The 19,111-nt window shown below is 41.8% G+C and overlaps 1 protein-coding gene across 3 annotated transcripts in view; it reads left to right on the top strand.

The window, feature by feature from the left end:
• Positions 1 to 19,111, top strand: part of GRM1 (glutamate metabotropic receptor 1) — a 190,937-nt gene that overhangs the window by 153,499 nt on the left and 18,327 nt on the right. For all 3 annotated transcript variants that reach the window (XM_026082802.1, XM_026082803.1, XM_026082804.1), the window contains exons 6-7: positions 2,164 to 2,290; positions 8,203 to 9,133. In XM_026082802.1, coding sequence (XP_025938587.1) covers positions 2,164 to 2,290; positions 8,203 to 9,133 — 1,058 coding nt within the window. The remainder of the gene's footprint in view (positions 1 to 2,163; positions 2,291 to 8,202; positions 9,134 to 19,111) is intronic.

Genomic DNA, 19,111 nt, shown 5'->3' with positions numbered 1-19,111 from the left:
CGACCTGCTGGCAACACTCTTCCTGATGCAGCCCAGGATCCCATTGGCCTTCTTGGCCACAAGGGCACATTGCTGCCTCATGCTTAACTTGGTGTCCACCAGCATTCCCAGGTCCTTCTCCGCAGAGCTGCTTTCCAGCAGGTCAACCCCCAGGCTGTACTGGTGCATGGGGTTATTSCTCCCTAGGTGCAGGACCCTGCACTTSCCTTTGTTGAACTTCATGAGGTTCCTCTCTGCCCACCTCTCCAGCCTGTCCAAGTCTCTYTGAATGGCAGCACAGCCCTCTGGKGTATCAGCCACTCCTCCCAGTTTTGTATCGTCGGCAAACTTGATGAGGGTGCACTCTGTCCCTTCATCCAGGTCATTGATGAAGAAGTTGAACAAGACTGGACCCAGTACTGACCCCTGGGGGACACCGCTAGCTACAGGCCTCCAACTAGACTCTGTGCCACTGATCACAACTCTCTGAGCTCTGCCATTCAGCCAGTTCTCAATCCACCTCACTGTCCACTCATCTAACCCACACTTCCTGAGCTTGTCTATGAGGATGCTATGGGAGACAGTGTCAAAATCCTTGCTGAAGTCTAGGTAGACAACATCCACTGCTCTGCCCATGGTAACCCAGTACTTTCTTCCAGCAATAACACCTGCAAGAAAAAGAAAAAAAAAATATGTCTTTTTGTATCTAATGTTCACAACAGGAGGTATGGAAACACAAATGAAATCACTCTGTTTATCAAACAGTAGCACTTGTACCGAGGAACAAGTAATTTGCCACCTGCCATGCCTGGGTGAGATAAAGACATGTTTCACCAATATCAGAATGATATGGGTGCAGTAAGTTTAGAAGGACAAGAGGCCCAGTGAGGAAAATCACCTTCTTAGAACAGACTTTCATTTCTAATTTCATTTTATAAGCACATTTGCAGCTTTTTAATACTATAGTGCTACTATAAGAAATAGATGATTGATGATTTGGCAAAGGCTTAGTGACATACTCAAACAATCTTGGAGGGGTAACAATATCAGTATTTACTGCCCTCCAAAACATCTTGTCCCTGTTTTTGAGATTGTGCAGTTTGTGTATGTGTGTATATGTAAACACCATGCATGCAAAATGCCAGCTCCAGCTCCCATTGAGGTCTATTGGACTCCCTCCACAGACTGCAGGAGGAAATGTTAACATAAAAAAGCCCACAAAGCCAGCATTCAACAACATTTTGTATTTCACTTAGCTCTGCATGTAGGTGGATGGGAAGATCCTGGAGAGGAGGCTGGATTCCTCCTTTCTGGCAAACAGAGCCAGAGTCCTTGTCAGAGCCTCATGAGCTGAAGAAATCCCTAACCGTTCTTTCAGCCTCAGCATAATGAAACAAGCAGACAAGATGAGGAAACGATCTTTTCATTATAGGATCATTACACATAGCAGTGTTCACAGCAGAGCAAAATACATCTTTCAGGGACATTTATCTCTATGAGAGCTGTTCCAGACCATGTTCTTGGTCACTGCATATTGGTTTTATTTTCTGCTAGGCCCCCATTACATCATTCTAGCAGTGTACTTTTTAATTTGCATTTATTTTAATTTCTATTTACATTTGTGGAATGGCACCCAAAGAGACTTCAGCGTAAATGAAAATTTGTGTGTATATGTGTGTGTGTATATTCACACACACATACACACACACATGCACACACACACATATATATATATGTGTGAATCATGAATCACTGTCTGTTCTAACCTTTGCCTTTGTTTACTGCTTTTTACTATGCAATAGATATCACACGTGGGCTGAGCTGCTCATACTGGCCTTAACTATCTCTCAGATTTAACCTGTTCTGAAGTTTGGTTGAAAAAGTAATGCTCATTGTGCCTCTATACCAAAAGGGAAAATGGTGCCTTTTAACTCAGCGGGGAAAAAAAACCCAAAAAAACAAAACCCACCAGAATTGCCCCAAGACTCTATCCTTTAACTCCTAAGCATAAATTTTAGTACAAAAAAATAGAATGAGAATCAGGATTCATGTTTTCTAGTTTCTAGAAATGTCCCATATGCAGATCTCCTGTGATATTTTTAACAGTGCAGGTGGTACCTATCTGCTGTGGGGGCTGTGTCATCTTTTAGAGGATCGTAGCTAAGGATGTATTTTGCTTTACAGGTGATCAGGAAAGGAGAAGTGAGCTGCTGCTGGATTTGCACTGCTTGCAAGGAGAATGAATTTGTTCAGGATGAATTCACATGCAAAGCCTGTGAGCTTGGCTGGTGGCCGAACGCTGACCTGACAGGTAGGGACATCTCCCTCCAAATACATCTCCGCTCACCAGGACRCAGGGAGAACAGCATGCAGTAGAGAGTAAGGTGGCAGTATGCAAAGATATTAGAAGGGCATATTTAAACACACATCCCAGTGCAGTGTAGGGTGAGTGAAAAGTACTGTCTGGCTCACTTTGAGAACAGGAGGGAGAAGATCCAGGTGACAATAAAGACAGGGAAAATTATATCAGGAAGGAGCAACATATTCTGTCTGTTCTTCCCCTTTGGTTAACAAGAGCATTGATGGAGCTGTTAAAACTACTGATGAACTTAGCAGTATGTGCTACAATGTTGACAGTGATTATTATCACAGGAGCTCAGTGCACCATTGAGAGATTGACTTGATACTCTCTTGCTCACTCTGCTATGCAAAGATGATTGTAATACCTTATGTGGGATCTCTGGGCATTCAGTAACTGATTGCCAGACTTCCTTTTAGCATAGAGATCATTCCCACTGTACCCACCACCAAGGGAAATGGCAAGAAAATCCCAAGAAAGGCCGGTGGAAAGGAGGGACACAGCTGGAATTTGTCTCTTCTGTGGATATGCTTTGCATGGGTTGTATGTTATGGCACCCTTCTCAGTTATTCTATACCTGCCAAGGACCAACCTAGTCCTTGTAAGCACCCAACAGCGGGCTAAAACCACTTTCCCCACACCTGCTCTGGGCTTTGCAATAACTGTTACCCCAAGAAAATAGATTTAATATGTTGAGGAGTGCCACCTTGACCTTGATGTTTGCTTTGCCTTGCTGCAAAAGACTACTGACACTTCTGCCCTACACTGCATCTGCATGTCTTGGCTGCCAGTATTCACAGGGCACCATTCTTGTCTGAGAAACAGCCAGATTACCTAGCTGAAGATCAGCTGTGCAGCTTGTCACATTCTTGTCCTTTAATATGACTGGCTGGCAACTAGACTTCTCTGCAGCACTAAACACATAGGCAAAGTAYGTGATCCTTGGTTAGATGGATCCAAGAGATACTGTTAAGCTAGTCAGTGAAGTCATGGGAGGTTTGAGAGGGATTTCTTTGGGAAGGAAAAGCTGGCCATTTATCCAACTTTCTCCAGCTCCAACTTAATTTTTATCAGTTGCAATAAACTGGGAAATTTGGCCCTTTATCTACCTTGGTTTTCTATGGAAAATAAGCTATGGTCACGTCCCAGATATATGTGTGTCTGCCTATATCCTATACCTCTGCCCCCAACACACTGTCTCTCCCTCTCCCTCTGATGTGCAACTGAACTTATTTCAACCACATTGGTCAGGATACAGAGATCTCAGTGATCGTTCAGTTCCTACAAGTTTCATGAAAATGAGTTGTAGGAAGAGGAGATCCTAAAAAATGCCTTCTTTAAGGGCCCCAGTTTTGGAAAAAGGTCTTGTACTAGACACCAGAAAATCTGCAGCACCCTTTATAAAAGTCCTGACTACTGGAAAAGCTTAAATTCAACCCCCGCCTCTTAAAACACCAAAGTCTACTAACTACAAAACAGATATCCGTAGAGAACCAGGCTCTGTTAGTCTTGGAGGCTGGCAGAGTTATTTGTATCTCCTATTCAGAGAAGAAAACTGGGACTTCTTTTCAATCAATAAAGCAGAACAAGAACATAGTGAGAGATCAATGTGCACTTGAGCGAATATGGTTCAGTGCTACCAGCTGCCCAAAATAGCTCAAAAGGGAGCATGTCAAAATGACAGGCACTGCTGAAAGGAGTTGAGGAAAGCATCAGTGCTGGAAAAAAATCTCAGGGGCATGTTGCAATCTATTAACTTTTAATGAAATCAGTAAGTGACCTGCTGATTTGTGTTTCATCTCAGCAAGGAGACTGGGCTGCCGCTGTGCTAAAATCACAGTGACATGAGTCAAATGACAGCGCAGCCATCCACTGATTTCCTAGAGAATGCCAAAATGGCAGTTTGCTCCTGCACAGAGTCTTCGTACTGTCTAACTGAGGAAAAAAATTCTTTTTTAATCCCTGTGTCATTTACTTGAATTGCAAAAAGTGCAAAGTTGTGAAAAGAAGCTGAGGGCATCCTAACCTTTATGAAACGGAAATTGATCTAGATAAACTCTGACTCTTGGTCTTTGCTGGAGTCATCATGTGTACCATTTAGTTCAAAAATCTTTTATCTTGCCAGCATTTCTCCCATCAAATGTGTTTTTATAGCTTCGTTTTGTATGTTGTATTTACACCCTGTCAGTCACCATAGCATCTAGACACAGACGTTAACATCTCACATTCCAGATTGTTTTTCCCTTTGCGTTAAATCTTAAATGCTAAAAATGAATGTAGTTCTAGTCCCATTTTCCATCACAGATGGAGGCTATAAAATCCTTAGTCCCTTTAAGAAGTGCAGAGTGCATACTAATCCCACTCCCTAAGGTGTGCTTCTCAAGATACTCAGCTCTCTTTTGATATTGGTCTCTGTTGCTCTGCAGCCTTTTTCTGACATTTTAATCTTATTTTTAAATGTAAAATATTTCTAGATTGCTTCCCCTATATATGTGTTTAGTGAAGTACAAGTCAGCAGGCAAAAAGGATTTCTCACCATAAATGTTATAAACCATCCATTCCACCTGATCTGAGAAATAGTCACTAGAACCAGTATCTTGAGGCCTTGTGCCAAGAAGAAGAGATGTCTTTTATAGTATCAGAGGCTCTAGAAGAAGAATGAATGTCAATATAGTAAGCCCAATTTTCTTCATCTTAAATAAACAGTAAAACAAGGTAGGACAGGAAGTTTTATAGCGCTATTATGAAACGAATCRTAGAGGTTTGGAGCCATCAGTTACCTGGGATGTGTTAATGACCTCAGAAAACATCCTGGAGTGTCTTACTGGCCTTGCAGTATAAATATCATTAAAAAAATCGATTAACCTTCTGCTCTGGAAAATGGTTCACAGTAAAAGTGCAGAGAAAATAGTAGATAAAAACTATCAAACAGCTTTTTACTAGCAACTTTTACCTGAGAAACTTTTTCTACTAATTCCCTGCTTTTTTTTTTTAACCTGTAAGTACATGATTTCCTGGTTATCCTCCCCCTACCACAGCAAGCTTCTTCAGCACACTTTCCCCTAGCTGGGAAATGACCCACCTTCACAGGTGCTGACAACCAACAACCGTCTGCTCATAAAAGCAGTGCAGGCAGTTTTTTTGCAATGTTTGTGGCATATGTAGCTTGCCTGTGTACAGGAATTGCACTGATTTAACTAAACAAGGTTCTAAAACCTTACACAGAATAGACTTAAAGCAAACGATAAAGGTTTAACTACCATGCTGAATCAGGGCTAAAGCTCTAAACATATCATTTAACATGGAAGAATAAGAGTATGGCTTGATGTTGCTAAGCTTAAAGTATAAATTAAAACTTAACCCTTTCAGCATCCACAGAGTGGCTTCTTGGCTAAATAAAGAGCTTTGTGGGTATTAATCAAAGAGCAGCAGCTCCTGATCATTAGTTGACTATTAAATCAGAACAGGAACTGAATCCAGCTCAGGGCTGCTGTGGCCAACGGCCAGAGGATCTCAGTTCTGATAAAAAGCTTTTTCTTCAGTTACATTTCACCATAAAACTACTGATTAGATGGTTCTCCTTCCCCTGTCTGAGTCTTGAATAGACCACACTGAGCAAAACAGAACTGCTTTTCTTTATAAAATAACACCTCCAGCTGCACACAGTATCATTTCTATTGTTTTTGGTGTTACAGGTGATAGACAGCAATACCTGTTAAGTCTGCCCAGTACCCTCAGAGAGAAAGAGTACAGAATTATAAGGCATTCTTTCAGTTCATATGACATTGGCAGACATTAAAAGCTCAGGCAGAAATTTTCCATGTCAGGACTCTGCCTCAGGCTGATTTTTTTTTTAATTTCAATACAATGTTTTTTCTGTTTCTCACAATGAGGTTATGGCTAAACTGTGTTTGCTCAACCTTGATCCACACCTCTTCCTACTTCTCCTGTATTTGGAAGCAAGGACTTTACATTTTGGTAGAGGTATCACTTGGTGATTTTTTGTCACCCTATGGAAGATGCATCTAAACTGAGCAAAATTCTGGGCCTCAGAAGCTCTTGGTTCATACAGGTTGATCTCTGTAGATACACTCCATACTGAGGAGGAAGGAGCTGAGCATGACTTTTGCACATCACAGTATTGGGGCCCGTGCTAAGATTCAGCAGCAAAACTGAAAAAAAACTAAAAAAAAAAAAAAAGAGAGAGGAAAAAAAACCTCTCTTACAAGCTCACTGACTACAAAGCCTTTTCCCCTCTTTTCCCGGACATATCCAACAACCCTGGTAGGCAGAGATAAAGAGCAGCCCATCCAGCATATGAACAGCTAGGTCAGCAGTGGCTGTAGTGAGGACAGCTGGGTGGAGAGATGACCAGGTCGAGGAAAAAGCCTGAACTGGAGGGGCGCAGTGATGGGGAGGGTGAGGGACTGGGACGGCAGATGCTTGAGAGGTGGGGGAAAGGCACATGCAGCTGAAAAGTGAGCTGGGTCCAAGAGAAACTGGAGGGGGACAGAGACCAGAATAGAAGATGGATACTTAGTGTGGGATACAAGCTAAGACGGAGATCCAGTGCAGGGCTGCAGGGTCTGGGTAGAGAAGACTAACCACTGATGATGGCTGTTATCGAGTGTGCCCTTCCTTGGTGCCGGACCAGAATGGCTCTGAACGCAGCCGGTGCCTCTGGGCCAGACAGAGGCTGCCAAGCTCCTGCTGCTGTCGCTCACTCCTCTGGCTCCCCAGCATGAGCCTGAGCCATGCCTCCAAAGGTCCCAGCTTTGCCAATGACCCATGGAGGCACTCTTCTGTCATTCATTCTGATTTTTTAAATCAGGARCACATTAAAAGTGCCTTGACATTAAGTCAACAAGAGAAATTAGGAAATATCAGAATGAATGTTCTGAGTAATTTGACTTCACAACCTTAACATCCTATCAACATAGAAGATTTTATCTGCTACCTAAGTTTATGCTGATATTATATCTCCAGCCCAGTGAGGAAAGCAGCTATAAATACTCTTTTAACCTGAGTCTGGCAGAGAGCTGTGCCAGTTAAGTACCATCTCTAACTGACACCTACATTTGCATGGCTGCACTAGTGATACAGGAGTGCCTTTCCAATTATTTTTTAAAAGCATGTATATTTTGTGGGTTTGACTTTTCCACAAGATTTGAATCACATTATTTAGTGGAGCTGGCAGAAGGAGTATAGAGGAAAAACAGTGAGCCCTTTGCCCTTTCATTTGACAAAACAAAGATAAGATACTGTGAAGAAAATAAAAATGCAGAAATATAATGAGAAGATATAGTATCTATCCTGTAATTCCATTATGACTTTGAATTTTTGTTATAATTTTCTGTCAATAACAGATCTCTAATTAATTTCTTTTTCTTATAAAATCACCCTTAGAAAAATGCCGTGGGTCAAATTATGCTGATTTTACTGAAGGTTAAAATAAGTTAGTCTGAATTGCCCATTCTGACTTGCAGCAGCTGGTAACAATCCCTTCCCTGCTGAAATTAAGGGATGGTGCTGAGTTTATCTGGGTTCTGTTCCCACTTCTGCCTTTGATATGCTTGGCTTGTCAGCAGGTCTCCCAGGCAAAAATTAGAGGAAAATTTGCAAACCTCATTTCCCTTTATAGCATCATGAGCAAATATTTGGGACACCCAAAATTAATGGCTGTTTTTGAAAATAATTCATTTAAACCTTTCCATGCTGCAGTTCACTCATTTGTAAAACAGTTTTAATAATCCGTGCCATAGAGGCATAAGCAAATGTTTGGATTATTTTGGGAGCCAGAAAAATTGTTTCTTCCTTCGAGCAGATACCTTTCTAACACTCTGTTTCTTTTCTGTACACTGCAGGCTGTGAACCCATCCCTGTAAAGTATCTCCAGTGGAGCAATATAGAATCTATTGTGGCTGTGGTCTTTTCCTGCCTGGGGATCCTGGTCACCATGTTTGTCACCCTTATCTTTGTGCTCTACAGGGACACCCCTGTTGTCAAATCCTCCAGCCGGGAGCTCTGCTACATAATCCTTGCTGGCATCTTTCTGGGTTACATCTGTCCTTTCACCCTTATAGCTAAACCCACCACCACGTCCTGCTACCTCCAGCGCCTTCTGGTGGGCCTTTCCTCTGCCATGTGCTATTCTGCTCTTGTGACCAAAACCAACCGCATTGCACGCATCCTGGCAGGCAGTAAAAAGAAGATCTGTACTCGCAAGCCACGTTTCATGAGCGCGTGGGCCCAAGTGGTCATCGCCTCCATTTTGATCAGCGTGCAGCTGACACTGGTGGTCACGCTGATTATACTGGAGCCCCCAATGCCCATCCTCTCCTATCCCAGTATTAAGGAAGTTTACCTTATTTGCAACACCAGCAACTTAGGCGTCGTGGCTCCCGTGGGCTACAATGGACTCCTCATCATGAGCTGCACATACTATGCCTTCAAGACTCGCAATGTGCCTGCCAATTTCAATGAGGCCAAGTACATTGCCTTCACCATGTACACCACTTGTATCATCTGGCTGGCCTTTGTGCCTATTTATTTTGGGAGCAACTACAAGATCATCACCACCTGCTTCGCCGTGAGCCTGAGCGTGACAGTGGCCCTGGGGTGCATGTTCACTCCCAAGATGTACATCATCATAGCCAAGCCTGAGAGAAACGTCCGCAGTGCCTTCACCACCTCAGACGTGGTGCGTATGCATGTCGGGGATGGCAAGGCACCTTGCAAGTCCAACACTTTCCTCAACATATTCCGGAGAAAGAAACCAGGGGCCGGAAATCCAAAGTAAGTGATTGACTGCAGGTACACATCTATCTGTATATGTCCCTCTCTTTGCCATCCTCTCTTGATCAACCATAGTTTGCTGAATAGTAAGGTATGTAACATTTTTTCATCTCACATGTAGCAGAAAAGCCGGAAAGGATCCTTTAGATCTAAACCTCAGATGGATGTTGACCTGTTGCCTTGTATTTTCTCTCCTGCTTAAAGGCAGCCCCGTACACAACTCCCTCTAACTCTGGGGCAGGCCAGGCAGTGGCAGAGTAACCAAGCTCCATTTTCAGCTTCTCTCATCTCTCCATGCATGTGACTGGGGCCTCACACCCCCATGTGCAGTTGCTCTGCATTACTGTCCACACTGAGGTGCAAATGTAGTCTTCTGGGGAAGAGACCAGAAATCTGTGTTTGAGTGGTTGTAAATCACATGTATCTGTCTAAGGCCCCTGGGGTCTGTGTGTGAAAGCAAGGGGCCGAACATAGTTTGTAAGGTAGCGTTTTGTGACATTCTTCATAACTGTCATTCAAAAGCACCCTTCATACTATCGCTGTGCTCTATTTAATATGCAGGATCATGAGCAAGACATTTAGTCATCAGCAGTGTAAACTTGAGAAGTCCATGTTCCCAAACCCAGTATTGGTGTGAAAAGTTTCAGAGATCAAGTGAAGATGGACTTGCACTCACAACTATTGAGCCTGTTATTCTCCTTGCTAATAATTAAAAACAACCAAGCTGCAGCCAAGGGGAAGAGGGAACTGTTATTTCAAACATCTCCCTGTGAGCAGCTGTCTGAACATTGGCATTCTTTATTTTCTTACTGCTTTGTTAATCTTTAAAGAAGCATCACGGGGCTAGATATGAGCTTAGGTTACTGTTGTCACAATTTAAAAAAATTATCAAAATGTTTGAAGGAAATAAKAACCAGTGAAGTCCACCTTTCTGAGCTTCTTGACAGAATCAAAGTTCAGYTGATTTCTATCTCTCTGGCTGTATTGAAGGGTTTGTAGACTTCTCCGAGTTCCCCCGTGTAAGTTTCAATTCAATTTGCACATGAACCATTTTCATATATCCTGGAGACGGAAGGGAAAAGGATAAAGGTAATACCATAGAAAACCCATGCTGTGATCAATTTAATCTTTACGCTACTTCAATACTTTTTTATTTTGTTGCCAGACAGGGGCTCAGAAGAGAAGGAATGGAGGCATAGGTAGTACAAGTACATGGCTGAGTCTGCCATGGCAGCAGCACCAAGACTCCCCCAGCTGCCGAGTTAGACAGCGAGCAAGCTGGTAATGACAGCAGTTCAGGGAGCCCCTCTTGCAGGGGGGCAGGCTACCTGTCATGGTGGATGGCCAAAAACCTCTAGCCCGTGAGCTTGGTTTTCATGCAAATAGGGAGATAAGGCTTGATCTGCCTTCCTCTAACTCTGCGAAAGTTGGATGGGGTCTTACACGTCTGTAAGAAAATGGTGTGGTGTCTCTGCTGCATAGTCTCTGGCCAACACTGTTGGTGCTTTTGAGATGATGTTTGGCAAAAAAAGGACTTTGGGGTATTTAATATCATGAGCAAATTAGCAGCTAATTCTTTGTTGTGCTCACYGTTCTTCTACCCTCAAAAAAGAAACTGTGCTCTAAAAGATCCATATATTGAACACAAGTGCAGTATATTTTGAACGCAATTCACAATGCGAGATATTTCTTCTTGTTGAAAAGCCCAGCTTCCCCCTCTGCATTGTCACCTTGTAAGAGCAACAGAGCTTCAGTGAGCTTCTTAGCAATTTGTTTGTTACATAATTTTAGTAAGCCTTTTGTGACATTTAATTCCTCTCTGTTCAGCTTGTGTGAGAGGCATGGAGGAAAAAGGCCCCACCAAGTTTTAAGGTGCTCGTCTGAACTAAATGTTTGACACCTAGTTAATAGGCATTCTGCATTTTGTCTCAGGTCAAGCCTCCAGATCTTTTATACAGCAAAATCCCAACCTCTGACCAAATCCTCTTGTGCAGTTACTGCTATGTTCTTCTTGTAAACCAGCAGGGACATGGCCCCAGCGTAGACTTGCTTATGGGGAAGGAGCAGAACACAGCAAATCTCGCCGTATGTGGACACGAAGGATTGCAAACAGTGCAGTGCACAAGCATACAGCTTTGGAAAATAAAGTCACAAGACAGCGAAAAAGGTCATTTCAGGGTTATGGAGGGTATTGTAGTTCCTAGCAGGGTCAGTTGCAAAGCTCGTGAGGACATTGCGCTGACATAGATTAAGAACTGGGAGTCACTGAGCAATGCAAGAAAGAAAAAGTAGAATTTTCTGGAGCCTTTGAAGCTCCTCTCTAACTCAAATGTGTGTTCAGGTCCTTCCTGAAACATGACTTGAAAATATTAAAACTTGCTTAATGCCCAGAGGAAAGGCCTCCAGACCGGTTTTCATCCCTTTTCATTTCCTATCAAAATCTGTTGTTTTTTTCCAGATTTCCTTCAGTAATTCAGATCCCAGAGAATCTTGCTCTGCTTCTTGCCTCCCCATGGCCACATTTTTCTGTCTGCAAGTAGCAAGCAGTATTTCACTTCAAAGATCCCTTTTCCAGTTATCTTCCACCAACTTTCCATTCCTTTTCTTGTTATCTCTTTTCTTGCCAGCTTGTTTTGCTTTTTCTGCTTTTCAATTTTTATCTCTCTTTCCCTGTCTGCATTGAACTTCTCTGTTGCTAATTGAGTCAATTCCAATTCCTTTGCCTAAACAAAACAGTGGCATCCTTTCAATTTAAATTGGTGTGCGGATATAAACTGAGTTGGCTTTAAAAATGGAAACTAGTTTATATTTACAAGGGCAGGTCAAACTTACATAAACCTTGTGAAAGCGCTCGTGCGCAGTGTTGTGCTGTTAGTTTAACAAGTAGRGCTTTGGGAGTAGAACAAGCCAACCGGCTCTTCCCTTCTCCTTTATAAACTAGAGCAGAAGAGTTAACTAGGGAAGTCTGTTAACACAGCCTTCAGCTACATTCAGTACTGATATGGAAGCCAGAAAATCTTCCAGAAAAATGTCTGTCACAGCTAGATTAAGAGTTCTGATGAAAATAAATTGTTTGGTAACATTGGTCTTCATTTAAATAATAAAGCAATGTTGCCTTTACTGAGCAATTGCACTCTGAAGGTATGATGTAAGATCATGAGGCTTTGAACTGTCTCTTACTTGGCTGAGTTAACCTGTGAGCAATTACTGACATTACAGTTTTAACTAGAGGTGGCTGGGAACTTTCCACCGGAATGTATTTTCCAACCAGAAAATTCTGGCCTCTCAAAATCAGGAGGATGTTTCCCCCTTGCCCTGCCTTGGAGGGATGAAGGAGTTGGGAATGTGTGAGAGAACTTTACACTGACAGCCACTAGGACGATGGTTAGGGCATCCACTTAGGTTAAGGGCATCTCCTTCACATCCCGGGTGAATGCCCTAAAACTGGACTATGCACTGTTGCAAGGCAAGTCTCCTGCTTTCTCTCTGTTCTTGACCAGCAGTCTGTCCTGGAACAGAGAAAAAAATTTCCTGATGCAAACCCTAGAGAAATGCTCTCTATTATTTTGTGTAAGAACTTGAATCTGGGTCTGAGAGATCCCTTGTGAGTGTCTTCAGTACTGGGCTATAGTCAGTCTCTCTGTCTTGTCAAATGAATATTTAAATATTTATAAAAAGTGGAACAACTCCATCAGGAGAGATTGAGACTGATATCTGCTGCTTTTATTGAAGCTGTGTAGGGCCATTTATTGGTAGAGTTTGCTGTTTGGTGGCATTATGAGATCCTAGCTGTTAAAGGATGCTGGTATAGCTGCAGTTTTTAGGAGGGCCTTTTTCCATCTTTTTCCAGATGTGAGACTGCAACTTTCAGATATGGATCTTGCTGTGATCATTAGACTAGTTCTTGACCTTGAATGTTACTTTGGTCTGTAAGGGTCAGTCAACTTGAAGAGTAAAGCTCCTGTAAAGTGCATGTAAGACAGCAAGGACAGATATAGCGGAGAGAGGGCTTGGGAGGAATGCAGGCCTGCCCAGTGTGGCTCACACTCAGTTGTGCACTCCCTCCATCCATACCATAACTGCTTCCCGCCCTCTCCAGGGATGTATCTCCCCCAGGAAGCAATGCTCCTTTCTGGGCTATGTGCAGAAAAAATGACCAACAACATTTAAGAAGCTGCTCTTGAGGAGTGTTCAGGAACTGACTTCTCCAGCCGCTGCTTCAAATTGACCCTGCTCAGGTACAGGAGACTGGAGCCAGGTCTGCAGCCTGCAAGTCTGTTAGGTTGCTTTTGTTTGCACCCAAACTACAGCCTTAGCCATGCAACAAAGGCTCACCTCTTCACCCACATTTTTTGTGGGCTGCAGAGGCATGAGAATGATTGGTGCTTGCTGAGTGGGATTCAGTGGAGAGCAGTTCTTTATGAGTCTTTGTGTAATTAGCTCCATTTATGGTAAAGGGTCCAGGGTCTGGACACCATTTTTAGGGCATTTTGAATCAGAACAAATAAGCAAGTTGTGCGGCAAAATATGAGTTGATGGGAAGGCCAACTCTCAAGACCCACTATGTGGCCAGGACTCTACATTAATGCTTGACCACCTGCATACCCTCTTCTAATTTTAAAGTATTTGCATCCAGTTATTCTTTCTCCAGTTGTTTGCACTCAGAAATGGGTCGTTAGTTTTAAATATTTCCAAATATGGACTTTTTATTTATCTTTTCAATGTGTTTTGGCAGTTCTTGCCTCTATGCTGCTTTCCCAGGTGTCTACTCTAGGCAGCGAATCCCACAGACACCTGGGCTAAGGATTGCTCAAAATGGCTTTAATTTACTCCCCAAAAATGGCAGGGTAACCCAATATCCCCTGGTACATTCTCCATGGCTTCTTTTAAAGGAGCCTGCTCTTGTTATTCATCCTTTCTCCCTCTGTATTGGATGCCAAAACAAATTCTTTAGCTGGGAACTGGGTTTCTCAGTTGCCTCTAGTAACATGTGACTTCTGCCTTACCAGGACTTAAAAAAAAACAGCTGTTCTTTGGTCTTGCTGGCTATAAAGGCTCTCAAGGTATTCCTCAATTACTCTTTCTCTTTAACCTGACTTTCTGGGATTGCCATTTCATCATGAGGAAGCTGCACTGACACACCATGTTTCTGTGGGGCTCATTTCACCTGGCAACTCACAGTCCACAAAGGCCTTTGGGCTCTTCACCTCACTCCTTTCTTTTGAAGCCTCCCCCAGCCAAGCAGCGAGCATCTTAGCATAAGTGTGTCCAGAAGGCAGGACATTTTGTTTCAGTGTTTTCGTGGTGGTGGGAGGAGGCAAATACACAGCACAGCATGGCAAAAGTTGCAGCTTCCAGAAACAGAGAGCAAAATGTTCAGCATGTTCAACTGCAGTCATGTAAATGCAAATCTTTCAGAGCCTCTCACTTGATCCAGCTTCAGTGCCTCATCACAGGAGAAGATGCTCAGGAGTATTCCCTCTTCGCTTTTTCAAGTTACTACTCCATGCAGTCAATATGCTACCTTTGGTTAGGGGTTTAGAGGTGTAAAGGCAGAGGGGAGAGAATGTGAACAAAAATTGAAAAAAACATTTTTAATGTAAGTAAAACAGTAGCTTTTGTCCATGGCCTCTTCAGGCTAGAGTGTATGAGATCAAACAAAAAAAAAATCTTAACCTGGTACAGCCACACTGGGAGTACTTCACTCTGCCTGGCTGAAATGTATCAAAACATCTGAAATGAGGATGTAGTGCAAAGTGTCAAGGAGGATTAAAAATAACTGGTCACTGTTGTATCATCTGTTATAAAAGAGCATATATTGTTAAACTCCAGTCCTGTGCTTTAGACTATGAGACCAATCTGAGAAGTCTGCAATATATTTAAGTATTTTCTCTTGTCCTAAATTGTGTCACCTAGCCTGCAGCATATTAGAGTTATCTTTAAATATTTTTTGTACAAATTACTGCTTGGTGTAGTTTTATTTTCTTACAGCATTGCCAAACCAGTATAGAGACAAATCACTGCATCTAATAAGAAATGGTGGGCTGGCTTGCTTTGTAATTTAGAGAATTGATGAATTGGGTAAACTTCTCGTGTACTGTAGTAGTACTGCATGCACAGTAAGGCAGCCCTTTATTTCAACAGTTACACACCTTGAAAAATATTAAATTCCAAGGTACTTTCAAGAAGCCCTTTAAATATGCTGGGTCTGCACAGCCGTCCCGCTAAGGCTTACCAGAGGGGTACAGTGTATTATGGAACAGAGTTTTGAAACACCACCAAAGTTGTAAGGTCCTGCAAATCGGAAGTAATATGAAGGTTAAAAAGAAAAAAAAAAAAGAAGAAAGAAAGAAGGAAAGAAAAGATTTCCACAGTACAGCTGGAGATTTAAATTAACTAGTGCTATAGTTTTAAGTGGGAAGGTAGGTTGCGCATCTGCCTGATCTGGCTCCTTCCCCTGCCCCTGCTTGCTGCAGCCCTCCCTGGCGTTTCTCTACAAGTCTGTATGCAGCTTAGGCCTTTACCTTTTTCTGAGACTGCGGAATATTTTTGAGAAAGTATCTTGTATGCTCACAAGGATAATAGAAGGTTTTAATGCCAAACATCTCTTTCTCAGCAGTTGGTACATTTGCTGGCTTTGCTGGACTATTGCTGGGCTTAAACCATTAATGATTTTGTGGACACATAGTGCTGTGGCAGGTAACAGCTCTTACCCAGTTTCTTTGTGTATGTGATGTGAATTTCAAATAAGAAAATTCAGTAAACTCAGTCAAGCTGTTCAGTCCTTGTCAGTGTAGTGATTTAAGTGAATATTTAAAACTCCCAGAAGATAGCTCCATATTTCCAAAGGGACTCTTACAATTGAAGTGAAAAATGTGGAAAGAAACACAGAATAAGGGAGTCTGAATCTTAATAATCCAAGAGCAATCTCCTCTAGCCCTGCTAAAGCTTTGTTTATTAAATCTGAGCTATGTAATTATATCTAATATTGTCCTCTGTAGCCTTTAATTTGCATTTGTTTTAATAAATTTAATGTAGTTCTGTCCCATGCATCCATAGGTGATAAATACTTCTGAAATGTTTCTTATGTTATTTCCACACTTACATTTTTCCTAGTGATTTAAATAAATACTAAAAATCATATTTATTTAAAAAAACAAGCATGGTAAATATCTGAAGCCTGRGTGCAAACCATGCATGAAATAAAGTGAAATAAGCATTGACAAAACCAGTTCTTATATAGCAAATTATATACCATATTGTGTGTCTGTGCATATATGTGCAATAAATGTGCAGTATATATGTAATATAAGCAGTCAGGAGATAGAGAATTTACTTTTTCTTTCTAATGGGAAATAAGGGGTAGGGCTGTCTAAGTCACTGTAAGGTTTCCTTAGAAATCATCCTGGCTAAAGGGAGTCCCAGCACATGCATAACCAATTACATGTCACTCCCAAGACAAGCTGAGAAGAGGGAAAGCAGGGTCAGGTATCCAATGGCATTGGGACTTTTGCCATTAAGTACAAGCTTACATGTAGCACAAGAGGTCTGAGCATTTAGGTTTATTCCTCTGGGTTTCCATCTGTGACCAAACAGTAGCTGACCAAGACTACATTAAAGAGAAAGAAATTAGAAAGCAGTGAGGTTCTGGAGTTGACTCCCAGTAAGAGCAGTGGGGATGAAATCATCTCAAACACAATCCAAATGATTTTGAATTAGTTTACAGGGCACAGTACCTGTACCCCAGGCTCCCATCCAAACTTCTTTGTCACCCGTCAGAACCATTTTTTATTTGGATAGTCCCTTCAGGTGAAAGAGCTGTTGTGTAAGATTTTATGTAATTTCCTCCCTTTCTCAGAAGCTCCCAGTCCCTGGAAGCTTTACCACTTTCTTTTCAGGGGTATTCACAACTCTGTTCTCCCAGGGCATTTTGACAGAAAATAAAACCAAAGAATGGTCTCTTAAATGCARCCTGCTTCTTACCAAAGGAGTCCTCGAAAAGTTAACTTCCTAGTTCCTTCTCTCATTTTGCTATTCTCAAGATACTGAATCACAACATTTTCTCTTACTTACAGGCATTGCTGTGGCATTAGGCAGCTTTGCATAATGAATCTGAATATTTAAACACAATGATGCAWAGATAGACAATCATATCAGAGGGGAGCTTTACAATTATGTATGACTTCCTCTGTTTCCTGACTTAACAGAAGCAAACACAATACTGCTGAAAGTCTGAGGAAGGTTAGCATCTTTTCTGGCATAAAACAAAGGAATAAGAATACCAGTTGTAATTTAATTTCTTGCTTGACTGGATCACTTATTACATTTCCTTGTATTTCTGTATGTGTATTTATTATTTATTGGATTTTTATTCTGAAATACAGTCATAACAACCCAGTTAGGATGCTATAAAATACACCAGCTCAGTAGTGAGTGATACAAACAATTGCCTTCACGTGTAGGTATAAGCAGATGATGTTTATCTGTCTAGCGCCATAATCTCATGTTGTTTTGGTAAGAAGTCTCTCTGTGATAAAAAAAAGCCAGGAATCTTCTCCTGTTAAAAGTATCAGGTAAATAAAAAGGTGTTGAAGGTTGCCTCCTGATAAGTATTTAAATGCCTGGATATTTCCCCATTTTACATGTAGGAATCAGATTCCAACTCTCATAAGCACATACTTAACCAAACAATGTAATTTGGCGTGGGGGGGTCTGAAGTATCATTTAAAAAAGCATAACAGACATCTCTCTATTTAATTCAGTGTTTAAAATGGAAACAGAATAAAGAACTAAAATGAAAAGTCTCCTAGAGGCTACTTTAAGATTTTGAAGCCAAGATTGCATTTACCTTCTTCCTGTCCTCAAAGATGTGATGTTTCAGCCCTATGCTTGAGTTATTCACCTCCTCTCAGCAGAAGCAAGCAGAGCTGTGACATTTCATGAACACATGATAATTCATGTACAAGTACTTGCTAGAAAAAACACACAGGATATTCTGCAAATGTTTGTTCTATGGGAATCTCTGAGCCACATTGTGATTTCATACATCTTTGAGCTAATTTAGAGATAAACGTAAGACCAGGTACTGAGGAATATCATTTGGATCTGTGATGTTCTCTAGACGAGGATAAGGCTATAAAACAATACAAGGACTATTCACATATATGTATATAGGTTAACCAGGGTTGTTTTTTTTTTCTAAAATTAAGGTGTAGTTTTAAAAATATTCTTAATTCATCCCAGAAATTCAGTGCAGAGTTACTAGTGTGAAATTCAGGACTACTGCTTATTTATTTAATCCTTTTTCATGCCCAGGGAAATATGAGCACATAAGAGCCCAAGAGCAGGACAGCACTCTTTGACTTCACCTCTTTTGCTGCTGTGAAAAGGCTTATTCTGGCTCATCCACGGAGCTCATACCTGCCTGCGATGAGCGATCCCCTTTGCTCAGGGATGTCCCACATAACAGAATGCTGCAAGCAAAACTGCAGATGCTGCAGACACACACTGACAGGGAGCCTGGTTTTTGGCAAGCCTTTGCAATTGGCAGGCAAATCGCACCCCCAGTGAGAGAGGATGGTCAATCTCTGTTAATGGACTGTAGAGTTCCCTAGTCAGACATGTATAGTTTTCCATACTGTATGAAATTATCTTCTGAGCAGGATTTTATTCTGATTACACAGTGTTAGTCTCAGTTCTGCATTGTTCTGCGTCTCACTAACAAAATATCTTTAAGCCCTCGGTGGATATTAGCACGTATGCTATGTTTGCTCTGTGAGGAAGCCCACACATTGGTTTGTTGATGGGTAATGTTTCAAAGCAAATTTGTGAAGATGATGCCTGCTGTCACCGTGGCACACAGTGACTTAGTTTAAATTGGTGATGTTCTCCAAGGCTCTTTCCTATCCTAGGAAGTTTTTGAAACAATTTCTTACCAGTGGCATCATAGGTCAACTCCCCTCACTATCTGTGCTCCCA

This window comes from Apteryx rowi, unplaced genomic scaffold, assembly GCF_003343035.1.
Source record: "Apteryx rowi isolate R43461 unplaced genomic scaffold, aptRow1 scaffold_594, whole genome shotgun sequence".
NCBI lineage: Eukaryota > Metazoa > Chordata > Aves > Apterygiformes > Apterygidae > Apteryx > Apteryx rowi.
Note: the sequence above shows the minus strand (reverse complement) of the source record. Positions and strands in the feature narration are given on the sequence as shown.